The sequence below is a fragment of the Myripristis murdjan genome, chromosome 14, assembly GCF_902150065.1.
Source record: "Myripristis murdjan chromosome 14, fMyrMur1.1, whole genome shotgun sequence".
Taxonomy (NCBI): domain Eukaryota; kingdom Metazoa; phylum Chordata; class Actinopteri; order Holocentriformes; family Holocentridae; genus Myripristis; species Myripristis murdjan.
Window position 1 is genome coordinate 31,541,156 of NC_043993.1, and position 13,414 is coordinate 31,554,569.

Consider the following 13,414-nt stretch of genomic DNA (forward strand, 5'->3'; position numbering starts at 1 on the left):
AGTTGACTAAAGAGGGTTTATGATAGATGTTTCAAAACACTGACTTTAAGACAGCAACGCAAGACAATACTAACATGCTTGAATATGTTTTGAATGAATGAAAGATTAATATTGCCATGTTTCATGTATAACTTGATTTTTTTTTTTGTTGTTCGGAGCCCTAACATACCTGTTTTATTCAGAATGCCCATAACAGGGCATTGTTTCCAGAGGAGGTTTGTGAACAGCGATCCATATTAAGCTGATTGTTCATGAATATAAAACAATCTGCAACTTTTCAGGTAGAATTGCTGAACATGTAACCGACATCCACAGCAATCTAACTCTCACACACCCCGTCTAAAAGACCCACAGGATGGAATAACACCATTAGCACACTGCTGGAAATGGATAGTTATTTTAATGGATATTTTATGAAGTCTTGTGCACTATCTCTATCCCAAACACCATCCAGTGAAATGAGTATGAAATAATATTTGTCTCTTATAGCCGAGGTGGCATATTCACCACTTTAACTCTTGTTCAAATTACAAGTAGCCAGTATTGAAACGATTAAAGTGTGCTTTCCTAAGCCGTGTTATTCTAATGCTTTGACTAGTAAGAAAGGATAATGGCATTTCTTGATGCTGTTGCACCTGTCACATTTGTAATGCTTTGCGTCTCCAAAAGCAGATTGTGATTCAGATTTTGCACAACATGGAGTCATAAAATTTGTTCTGAAAGACTTTAGTGCCACTGAAAAACAATATGTTTCACTCACTGAGGCTTGCTCGCTCGTGCTATCCACAGCCCCAAGAAACAGCAACATTACCACATTGTGCTTTGCGGCAGAATTTTACCTGTGCGAGTCCGGCGGTGTCACGCGGGCTTACCAGTTGTTACATAGCAGTTCAAATGAGCTGCTAGGTGGCCACAGGTGTGTGGCTCATTTGGCTTTATTACAGAGGCTTTAAATGTGAGCCAGGCAATCAGAACTAACCATTTCATACTTCTAAAACCAGCCCACCATATCCCCAGCCGCCTGTTTTGTTATTGCAAAAATCATAATGACAGACGCTCTAACAGCTGGATAATGTCATGCTTTGCACCGTCTGATATGCAGCTCTTTAAGTAGTGGCATTGGATCATTGGACTTTTTTTTTTTTTTTTTTAACAAATTCTGTTATAGTTTGTCACTCAGAATAGATTGTAGAGTCATTATCATGTGTTGTAATACAGAAAATTGTGTCGAATAGTACTTTAGTACTTCGTGACCTATCCCACATTACAGTACAAGTGCATTTCTTCTCCAAGTTTCACATGCATCACCAATATAAACAAACCACTTACAGCTTTAAAGTGCAATATAAAATCAAGAGTCCCTGTGACTGGTGATTTTTTTCCCCACACCAAGAAAGATAGCACCAAGAAAGAAACGTAACATGTAAATTGGGGTGTCTGGAGAATAGAAAAATGATGATAAAAATATAGTTGTTTGCAGCGTGAACAGACAATGCTCTGAGAGCCCCGACTGCTCTTCAAAGCATCGTAGATATTTCAGTCATTGTTATAATTGCAATACTATAGAAACATATTTATAACCAAACTAGAATTTCAAGTGGACTGATTAACTGATTGGTGTGATTCGGCAGTCACTTTAACATTTTTTAAAGTGTTTAAGGGAATACTCCAGTTGTTTTGGGCAAAATACACTTTTTCTGAATTATCCAGACAGAGATGAGATGTTCGATACCACTCTCACTTCTGTACGTGCTGTAGTTTGGTCCCTATGGGTAGCATTTTGTGTGTGCTCAGCATAAAGACTTGAAATCTATGGGAGTCGTTAGCCTAGCTCTGTCAAAGTGGAAAAAATAAATGTTACAACAACTTGTGTAAATAAGACAGTAAGGCTGTCTTGTTTACACAATGGATCATGTTTATTTGAAATGCATGTCTTGAAATTTAAAAAAGTTCCACCATCTAGCTTCTTGTGAATTGACCCTTATTTAAAAAAAAAAAATCCAAGACTTGTATCTGAAATCCACACGATACACTGTGTAAATAAGACAGCTGTTTCACTTTAACAGAGTTAAGTTAAAACCCCCATTTATGCTAAGATAATGGTATCGATATTTAATTTAACACTGATGGGCCACTGACTTTTAGACACTAGATGCCTCCGCAATCCTCTTGCCAAAATTTGTGTTATTCTGACCTGCAGCTCCGGGGGTTTTAAAAAGTTTAAAAATAAATAAATAAATAAATAAATAAAAAAAAACAAAACGGCCACCAGAAATGTATCACAGGCATTATAGATATCTGCACAAAGTTTCACATCAGGCCTGATAAACAGGTTTTGGGTGCACAGTCCTGATTAAAACTTCAAAAGAGAATTATTTATTATTGATAGTATCATTAATCAAGTATGCCAATTGGTATCCAGGATAATTGATGAAGTCACTGATATTTTGTTCCTCACCTGAGGCTGTAAAGCTGTCAGCTCTTTTGTGTCTGCTTTGACACTGATGATGCCTTATTGCTGTCGTTTGTTGGGTCATGCATGGGACAATGTTGTTTTGTTGCCTATGCATTGAAAAACTTTTCTGCCTTCACATTATTGATGAGTGCAGGTAGTTATTCCCTTTTGAAGCTTATTGTAGTACCCTTTATGAGCCAGTCAGTAGCATTGTTTATGCCCCTTGTTACTATTACGACAGAGCAGAAGTTCAGCTGTGTTTTCTTCTAATATTAACATAATGTGGCTTGGCAGCTATCTTTGCAGATGGCAGTGTAGGCTTATGATATGGCATGAGTGACTGAATACATAACAACCACAGGAGTCCCTTTGTGGTAAGCTAATGACAGTTCATGTTTGACATCAGTAACAAACACCAACTTCTTATTAAAGAGTAACTAAACCGCAAAACCCAAATCTCTGTCATCTCTTGTTTTACTCCATTGGTGGTGACATCACCTGCCGTCAAAATCCAGGCACCCTACTTTTCACCACTAGGGGTCAGGCTTCAGAGATTTGGACTTGGGGTTTAGTTACACTTTAAGGGTGCATACACACTTGTATGATTGGGGTGGACTGCCTAAAGATACCTGTGTCATTGGGAAGAGGTGTTACCTGTGTTAAATAAAAAAGTAAGTAAGAAAGAAAAAGAAATATTAACTCAAAGCTCATAAACTTGCACCTTCCTTGACACGTTCACTTTAACCAGCTTATGCCGATGCACAGCTGTTTCTCCTAGTAGTACTTCATTGTCACTATTACGCTCCATCGCGTGATTTTTAACCATCGCTTTGAAATTGTTTTATATAAAAAAGGAGAGCCGATCATCACAGCTCCATCTCACAAAACGACACACAGTAGAACTGAACCCCAATAAGCATGAATCCATCCGTTTTCTCAACATGTATTCATCACCTTGCCTCTTGTTCACAACTCTCCCTGAATCATTTTTGTGACCTTGTCCTATGAGGAGTCAAAATCCACTTGTATCCTGTGTACTCTTATAAGACAAATTCCAAAAAGGGGCGTTTTAGTGACTCAAATGATACGGTACGTACCGTATGGGCTGAGCTCCTGTCTCAGTGGCCTGGGTTTAAGTCTGGTCCTGAGCCCTTTGCTGAATTTCATCCCTTGTCTCTGTGCGCTGTCTTTCTTGTTTCTCTCTACTGTTACTATCAAATAAAGCAAAATGGCAAAAACTAATCTAAAAAAGGGAAGAATTTATAATTCAAAACAGATGACAAAGTGAAATCAAATCACAGACCTTAGGCAGAACTTGCTGTCCTTGCGCGGTGTATAAAATGCAGAGCTGTGCGTGTGTTATGGCACAAGGATGCACAGGTCGAACTATCCATGAGATAAATCGGAGATGCACGCTAATTGTGATTTTGTCCCAAAGACATGCTATTTTTTTTTTTAAAAATATGCGTAGTACTTGTCCTGCTGAATGTTTGCTTCGCTCAGTCCAGCTGCATGGCAAATTTGGAACTCTTGGATAAATGCAGTCCTGTTCTCAACATTAAAAAAAATATACATTAAATGAAGTTTATTATTATAAAGATAATTGTAAAAAATGTACAAATATATCTTTTTTCTCCACAAGTGACATTGGCAACCCCTCCAAGACAATTGTAGCAGAAACACTAGAGGATTGGCAGGATTTGTGCCTCAACATCAAAAGAAAGGGTCTGCTTTTTTAGCTTGGCGAGAGACTTTTTCATGTTCTTAAATCCACACTGGACTCTTCAGTATTTGAGGAATACTGTAACACCACTGTAACACTTGCACTTGAGCTTTGTTGTGCTAAACAAGCAATGTGACATTGTACTGGCCCTGCACTTATCCCAACCTTTCTTCTCCTCGCCACTTCTTTTGCCTTTAAATATGTGAGGGAAAGAGGCCGTCTATTTGGAGACCATAATAATTTAGGAGGGGGCTAATGTTTACTGTGGCCTCAGGGGAGGCAGATTTAGACAGGCAATAGGCTTGGCACGTTCAAAGTGGTGCAGCTGAGGCCACCCCCCCACCCCCACCCCCGTCCCCCTTCTCTCTCTCTCTCTCTCTCTCTCTCTCTCTCTTTCTCTCTCCCTCACTCTGTCTACCTCTCTCGACCTGTCTCTGCTCTCGCTATTGAGTCAGTGGTTTGGGTTTGCCTGAGGCTAGTATAATGGCTCCCAGTGTCTGGAGAGATTAAAGGCCAGAGCTGCATTGTTCAAATGCCCCGAGATTAGTTTCCAAGGAGACGGATTTCAGTTGCCATGAGAACGCAGTGCCTGGATTTAGGCTAGCGATTTTTTTTTTTTTTTACAACTCCTATCTGTTATTTGTGTCTCTACTTTTATTTACACCGTGCTTATTTTCAGTTAAGGCAGTTTTCTTTTGGTGACAAGCGTCTTTGAAAATCTGTGATGTGACAAGGCCAGTTCATGATATTATGCCTGCCGTAGTGGTGGAAGGAGATGGCATCATCTTAATTAAGTTTACTGTTGCCTTTTCTTGAGAGCCACTCCAGATTTTTTTGCATCTTTCAAGGAGAGCAAATGAAGGATAAAGGACTTGTATAATATAATCTGAGTGCATTTTAGTTCTAATTGGCCAATAAAGGCATATCATAAGTCGGCTAGCTGATTTCACACGGATTTGGGTTTTAGCATATAAAATAAGGCTATTACCAACACTTTTTAAGCCTCTTAGGTGAGAAAAAGCTGCTCCCCTCTTCAGCCCCAGTCATCCTCCAGCCGTAAACATCAGATTGAAGCTGATTTCTGAGCGCCGACTTAAGCATGTGCTCAAAGTCAAACCAGACAGCCTGTGCAGAAGCATCAGTTTTGTATGCAGATCCCTGCTAAATGCATACATTCATGTATGCAGAGTCACACATGGTGTGTGACTTTGTGTTTGCAGCAGTGGGACTGGCTGACTAAACTGCATTGTTTTGGTCCCATCAGAGGCATGGCTCAGATGAGGAAGCTGGCATGTGAAGGCATCAGGACGAATTCCCGGGCTGAACCTCAAGTCCCGCTGGTGTCGGCCAGACAGGAGATCCTCACCAGCCTGGTGTCCGCCCTCGACTCGGTGGTACGTACCCTCTCAGGCCTTGCACACCTTACATTCTTCTCATTAGGAGGCTTCAGATGGGCAGAGAAAACAGGTGATTTTTAAACAGTATAACTTTGTAGAGCTTATTTTCTGGGGACTTCACGATGATTAAGTCCATTCAGCATTATAAGCTTTAAAGGGATAGTGCGGTTTTGGAAAATGTATTATTATTTCATTTGCCACTAGCTGTTACATAAGGCAGTAGCAGTGCCATCCCTTTCTCATCATCAGTCCACTCAGATTGTTAAATAAACAAAGCTTGACTTTGAACTTTTACAGCCCAAAATGGCATTAAACAAGATTTCAGTAGAACTATTTTGTTGTGCGCCGGTCAAAGCTCTCAGTTACAGCGGCTGGAAGGTTCCTAAAAGGTACATGAAACGTGTGATAGACAGAAGCAGAGGAAAAGAAGAAGATAGCCACAATATTATTTGCAAGCTATTGCTTATTGCTCCAGAAAAAGGTTATATTTGTCCTACAACATGTGTTCAATGAAGAAAACAAATGCTAGCAAACTCAAGTCTCTGATGGCTGCTGCTCCCCTGGCGCGGAGTGATACAGGAAGTGCAGAAGTTACCGGATTTTTCTGCATGTTGATAACAGGAAAAATACAAACTGTAATTTGAGCAAAAATATCATCATGACCTCATAATACAATTCGTACCACGATGCATTGCAGTACTCTACAGAACTGACCGTACATGTAAAGATAGAAGTTAAAATACAGCTTACCACATGTCATCTGGGTAGACTAATAAAAATACAACATTACATGATAAATCAGATGACAAACTGACTCAAAACAATTTAATCTAAAATCACCATCCCAGTTAATTAAAACACTATTAGCACAAAGTACTTACTTAACACAGTGCCTAACATCAAAACAAGGAGCTAGAGAATCAACACAATTTTGTGCTGTATCTTTTTTTTTTTTTTTTTTTTTTTTTTTTTGCATTGCTCCAGTTTTAAGTATCATTCTGTTGTACATCTGTTCCTTGCAGACTTTGTGGTAGGCGACTTGGGTAAATTGTGACTCACTGTTTTGCAGTGCATGGCCATGTCCAAGCTCAACGCTGAGGTGGCGTGTGTCACCGTGCATGAGGACAGCGTGATCGCCGTGGGCACTGAAAAGGGACGGGTGTTTCTGAACTCCAGGAGGGAAATCCAAACAGACTTCTACAAGTTTTGCCGTGAGTTCCCCTCTCCTGTGTACTTGGTAAAGCTGTTTGCTTTCATTAATTTCTGAAAGGGCATTGTTCACTGTAATTACAGCTACAACAGCAATTCCTTTAGATAGAAACTTGCCAAAGAAGAGGCTGTCCTACTGTATCAGGCTGTCCCACTGGGATTTTTGCAGTTTTATGATCACACAAATGCAAGTTCAGCCAAATACCTCCAGCATTTGCAGCAGCTTGCAGTTTCATCCAGTATTACATTATTTCCACATGAAATGATCTAATCAACAAAGTGCAACTTCAAACACATTTTGCCCTTTTACCATATGAGACAATTATTAAAAGCTGTCAAGTCACGGCACCTCTTATTTACCAAAACAATTTGAAAATGTTTTATATCCATCAAGGGTCCACTGGTGTCTATGTGAAGTGCGCTAATGTTAGCTGATCTGCTGTTCCTTAACAGCCGCATTTGGAGATGGACTGTTATTTTGAGTGAATGAAATAATGGTGAGTAATTGCCCTGATGAAATGTACGATTAGCAAAGCGTATATCACAGCAACAACAACAATTAACAGTGTGTGGAGGGATGAGCTGTTTGCATCAACAAGAAATATACGCTCAATAAAGTGGCTTCTGTGTGTTAATTCAAAATCTCACTTCAGTCCACATGACATTTTCCTTTGTAGCTTCTACTGACATGAAGTGTAACTCAGTTGGCCTAATGAAGACTTATATATGAGCGTTGATGTTGTTTTTCATTTAGATAACACATAAAACAAACACTGACTTAATAACTTATGTATAACATATATAACAAATTACTTAATAATAATACACACTAGAGTAACACAAGACATAAATGTTATAGTACAATATCATGCAAGGCAAAGCATTAAAAAAGGTAAGTTGGTTTGAAAAAGTGCAGAGCCGCATTTCTTCATTTCACAGAGTCAATCATAATCAATCACAGGAAGGTTTTGAGTACTTTTGCAAGCCACTCTACATTCTTTTACACAAATACAGGTACAGTGCAGACCTGTACTCCAGTGATCCACTCTGTGCAATTCTGGGTGAAAAAAAGGACAATTATTTTGCCCCATAACAGTGAAATTCTTTTGCAGAAGAGCCCACTTCGCATCATCATTTTATTTACAAAATGACCTTAAATGTTCAGGACATTGAAAAGACTGTGATATTAATAAGCGACACTATAGTTGTTATGCACTGTTATAAATTACAAACACGTTGCAGTTAGCTTGTATTTAAAAAAAAAAGAAGTTCCTGTGAATAGGACACATCTTTGAGGGCTTGATCTGTGTGTTTTCCAGGTTTACATGCAGCATGTTGGGTAGTTTTCAGTCTGGAAGTTTTAGACTAAACACATTTAAATGTAGGATTACAGTCTTTAGTGCGCTATATCAGTCTGTATAAAGTATGAGACTTAGGTGTAAAGGCTGTTTTATAGTTACACACTTCCCTCGGAAAGGACAGGCCAAAGCATGAAAACTACTTGATTTTAGACTGATAGGATGTGCATCAAACAATAAAAAAAATAAAGTGATTACAAATCGGAAATTCTGATTGGTTTGGTGAATTTGCACGATATCCAAAAGTTAAGTTGACATGACAATCAGATCAATTGTATTTATGCTGTCACAGTCCCTTCAGGTGGCTGATAGAGGTCAGTAAAGGACACAAATTACTGAATGTACCTTTAACAAAATTATACTAAATAATAGAGCATATGGACATTTTGATAGCAATCCAAAACTACACGGGTTGAAAACTCTCATTTGCTGCTGTGGAGTCTGAAGTCTTGGCTTCAGGCCAAATGTTGTGACTAAATATTGAAGACACACCACACACCCCGTGATGTCAACAATTCTGTCAAATACTAAGCCCCGATGTTCACTGATGATTGCACAATTTCAGCTTCCATTCCCGATCCAGTGCTTATATTGTAGAGAACTGTCATTTCTTAAAAACAAAGTAGTAGGCAATGTTCTAGGCTTTGCCTCGTTTCAGAAATCCCTGTGGGAGGTCAGATGCACCTCTTTAACTTGAGCACTGAAGTAAAAGGAAAAATTGTTCTCAGAGGTTATAGTCTTTCACCACTAATAGTCGCAGTTTCAGGGATTTTGACCTTCCATTACCGAGTGTAATTTTGTGAGGCTGCGTGCAAGAGGTGAAATCAGCTTTTTGATCCTGTTACAGGGAAGAGTAGCTCTGGCTTGCTTTTCTTACACAAGAAAATAAAGAGAGCTTAGTTAATGATTTGAGGCACTTACCAAATTCTCAACAGTGAAAAAAAATAATCAAAATCGAGTGTAGGAGGGTTTGAATTGCACGGCCTAATGTAGCCTACTTAATGACCTATTCTACAAAATGCTTTACATTTATCCACTCAGTAGAGCTCTGACACATTGTGTGATAAGACATTAATTCAAATAGCAACATTTTTCAGTCGGTGACATATTTCGTGCTTAGTGTGAAGCAGGCTCTCAATCATCAGTTCTCTGTTGACCCTTGTAAACAAGCACTTACCCTCTAGAAGAGTAGAAAAACTCCCACCTCCTGATTTCTTTTCAACCCATCCTGCCTCACCTACCTTTTACAGAAAGCGCCTCACACCTCAGGCCGCTCAGACCTCTTAAGCATCTGACATCGGCGAATGCACTTGTTATGTTTGATGTTGCTGGAATTTGCAAGATCTGACTTTGATTGTTTGGCTTCAGGGGTGCCCTGTCTGCAGACTCTGACCGCAGCGAATGCCCATACCAAAGTCCAGGAAGGTGAGCTCAGCAAGTTGAGCAAAGAGGGCGAACACGGGAAACCAAGAGCTCCATCAGAGGCCCAGTCCAACATCTTTGTCCTGAGGAAGATGGTGGAGGAAGTCTTCACTGTACTTTACAGTAAGGAGCCAGCACATGGAGGCCCTCTTTATCCCCAGAAAGACCTTTAATATCAATTATTACATGCATTATCCCAAATCCACACATCATCAATACATATATCCCAATTTTATAACCAATATTTTAACACTTGTCCACCTTCTGTCGCTAGAATTTATTGTTGAAAGTAGTTAGATTTGTTTTTGTTTCTTTGTAGAAATGATTGTGCTTAATGGCTATGTATCACAAGCCATATAGACACTGCACTAATAGATCATACTGTTGCTTTTTATGCAGAAAATTTAAGCAGTTTTTTCTTTTTAATGACCATTTTTTAAAATAGATTTTACAATTATTCTCCAAAAGGGCAGCAGACAGACACAACATCCCTCTTTTACAAATATATAGTCTTATTTCAGTTCTTTCTGCATCAACTTATACTCATTTATAATCTCTTCATGCCCTCCCTCCTTCCCGTCCCGTCCCCATAAAGAATCAGAACCTGTTTAGGGCTGGCTGTTGTGTGATTTTTTTTTTTTTTTTTTTTTTCATGAGTCGTGTGCGCCCCAGAGTAATTAACATGCCCTGTGTGATGCGCAGGTGAGGCTGTGGGAAAGAGCAGCCTGGTCCCTGTGCCTTATGAGTGGATCCAGAAGGACCCCAGCTGTGTGGTGGCCCACGGCTTACCAGAGGGAGTCAGCCTGAAGAAACCCTCCGAGTACGACACCAAGACGCTGATGAAGATCCTGGAGCAGAGCCATCGCATCCAGTTCACCGTCAAGAGGTGAGTCTGCTAACCGTGCGGAGGGTGGCTCTGTTAAAACTGTGCAGGATAAAAATGTATGTGACTAAAATGTAACTGTTTCATGTCTTTCTTTTTATTAACTTGGTGTTGGATGTTGTTCATAGTGGTGCTGTGATGTGCATGTTTGAGTATTCATCATATTCAACCTGTTGAAACCCAGGAGCCTGAGTCCCGGTTTTATTATATTTTTGAAAGGTCTTGTTTCACCCTCAGAACAAAATTCACTTAATTTCTTTTTTTCCCTGTAATTTTCATTAATTTTATGGTTTTCTTTCTTCTGTCTTTCTTTTTTCTTTCTTTTTTTTTTTTTTTTTTTTACTAATTCTTGTATATTTATATTTGTTGATAATTTTCTTCTTCTTTTATATGTGCAATTAGAATAATAATGAAGAGTTTTCCTATGCTTTTCTTCAATTTTTTTTTTTGGCATATCTCCTTTTTGCTGTGTTTTTCAAACAAATGAAAAGAATTTGCTCAGGTTTCCAAAGGTTTCAAAATCAAATAAATAAAATGCTGTCAACATCGGCGTCTGCACACCTCGGTATGCACGTTAAAGTTCAGTATCCTTCAAATCCCTTCGAATCACGTTATTTACTGCACATGCAGCAGCCAGAAATTAGTCCCAGAATAAATGAAATGACGTGAAGCAGAATAAGAGAGTTAGAAAATGTTCCCACATCACATGATGGCTGCCTGTCGACTTGCATGAATGTCTGTGTGAATGCTTTTAGCCTCGTATTTCTGTGTCAGATTTTCAGTGCTGGATTATACCATCCTGTCAGCTCCCATTAACTGCTGCACTTTTACAGACGTGTCCTAAATGTTAATTTCCTAAATGTTAATGTAAAGGCCATGAAGAGACTTCAGTTTCTATCTTTTTTTATATAAACACGACACATTCTGTATCAGTCTATACAGGAACATATACATATTTACCATACACAGTGTATAGATGTATCTGTACAAATACACTGTCTACACAATTTAGCTCATGCATGTGTATCTGCACACATAGAAAACTCCTCAAACAAGACACGTCTGTTTTCATCCAAAACTGTGGTAAACATGGCGAAACATTTTCCATTTTTCTATTTTAACTTCATGTTGGCAAGTAAAGATTATATCTGCTGTGGTCCACTTGCTGAAAAACTTGTCTTGTGTGAAAAGCCCAGCTTGGCTTTCAGCATGTCCACAGAAAATAACATGGATCTGTGTTGCATTTAATCTGGAGGTGTGCTGTGACGTTATGGGAGAACAGTTATTCATTTTCAGTGAGGAATCGCAGCAAACCCTGAGCAACTTAGTTTGACAGCAGCTGCAAAAGGACCCGTGGAGAAAGTTGAATTATTGAAATACCGTAAAAGTCTAGCTGTGAGTTTTACAGGGTGGAATATGAACCTACATCCTCTCTGTGCTGTTTGCGGGAATCATTTCGGTGTGATCATCTTGTGACTTTCCAACGCATTTAAGGTTCGCAAATGTTGCGTCTATAAATTTAACTACAGCTGGTCAGGCTCATCAGAATGTGCCGCCAGACTGAGCACAATGGCTTTTTTAAACCGATATGATGTGAACGCCTCATTAAAGCTTAATTAGATCAGCTTCTGTTGGATGCCAGAAACCCACCAAACATCCATCTGCTTTTTCTCCTAAGTCATGAAAGACTGAAGGTTATTTCAATTTCAGCCCGGTCCATTTTCAAAGATAAGAGTTGTTTGAAGGCGCTCTGTGATGTGTGCTGCATGTCTCCATTAATAACCGTTGTCACATGCCCTCGCCTACAACAAATTGGGCGTTTCCTATCTCTCTCAGCATGTAATTAAGTTTTATGCATACTGTCTGGTAAATACATTCAACACATAACGTATTAATAAAATGCGACTCGCCTCACTTCACACAACCTGATTTGTGGTTCAGTGAATGTAAAGAAAGTCACTCTGATTTGCATTTAGCTTTAGAGTTGTGACTTACTGCTTTATTTAACTCCCGACTTATCTGACTATTAGCAAGTCTAGGACATACCAAGTGTCGTACTTGATATAGCCTGTTCGGTCACCCCCCCTAGCAGAAAATGAGTAACTTTCACTTTTATATCACTATCAAAACAATATCACATCATGACACATTTTTAGCAGCCTGCAAGAATTTGGTCGCTAATTTACCTTGAGTCATGAGTCAGCTGACTACATAACATAACCTTGCTGACAAGCTTATTTCGAGTCCCAGATGACTGTTTACAGTCTGGAAGAGCTTTGCACACACACACAAGATTGCAGCAAACAAATCAGGACAACACCTCGTGACTTGAACCTTCATAGCAGGCAAGAAACAAACACCACAAAAAACTCAAAGATAATAGGGAAAAAGGGAAGAATACAGCAAGATGCAAGATAACGAAGGTAATTAATGAATTTTCAAGGGCACAGTCAGCACAGTAATCCTGGGCAGTGCTGGCAAATTACAATACAATACTTCCTAAGATCATAGGAAAACAGTCAATGAGAAAGCAAAGGAAGGTAAGGAGTAAGAAAAACGAGCGAGGCGCCACACTGCTCAGCAGTACTTGTCAAAATATAAACCTTTTTCACAGCAGCCATTTTGACATAAAATAGCAGGTAAACACAGATTATTAATGACATTAATGAAGGTTGGTTAGGGTTTGATCACTGAATTGATTCAGAGAAAGATGCTGGTATCATATGAAACTAGAAGACCCAAGGAATCCATTGATTTGACACACCCACCTTCTGCTAATCCCATGCAGTTTGAGCCACAAACCCTGCAGTCCACATGTGTTCTTTTGGCCTGTTGTAAAATGGTGTGTTTGTGCAGACTGGGGCCTAAACAGTCTTGGAGTTGCATGAATTGGGTTTGACTGGAAAGCTGAGACTCTTGTGGATTCAATGAGCCACATTTTTCATGTGTGATGATGTTAGCCGCCAT

General features: G+C 39.3%; 1 protein-coding gene across 5 annotated transcripts in view; it reads left to right on the forward strand.

Annotated features, from left to right (window-relative positions):
- The window catches only part of gtf2ird1 (GTF2I repeat domain containing 1), a 47,076-nt gene that overhangs the window by 6,507 nt on the left and 27,155 nt on the right, over positions 1 to 13,414 (forward strand). For all 5 annotated transcript variants that reach the window (XM_030068418.1, XM_030068416.1, XM_030068419.1 and 2 more), the window contains exons 2-5: positions 5,443 to 5,572; positions 6,645 to 6,786; positions 9,511 to 9,687; positions 10,267 to 10,450. In XM_030068418.1, coding sequence (XP_029924278.1) covers positions 5,447 to 5,572; positions 6,645 to 6,786; positions 9,511 to 9,687; positions 10,267 to 10,450 — 629 coding nt within the window. In that variant the 5' untranslated portion in view covers positions 5,443 to 5,446. The remainder of the gene's footprint in view (positions 1 to 5,442; positions 5,573 to 6,644; positions 6,787 to 9,510; positions 9,688 to 10,266; positions 10,451 to 13,414) is intronic.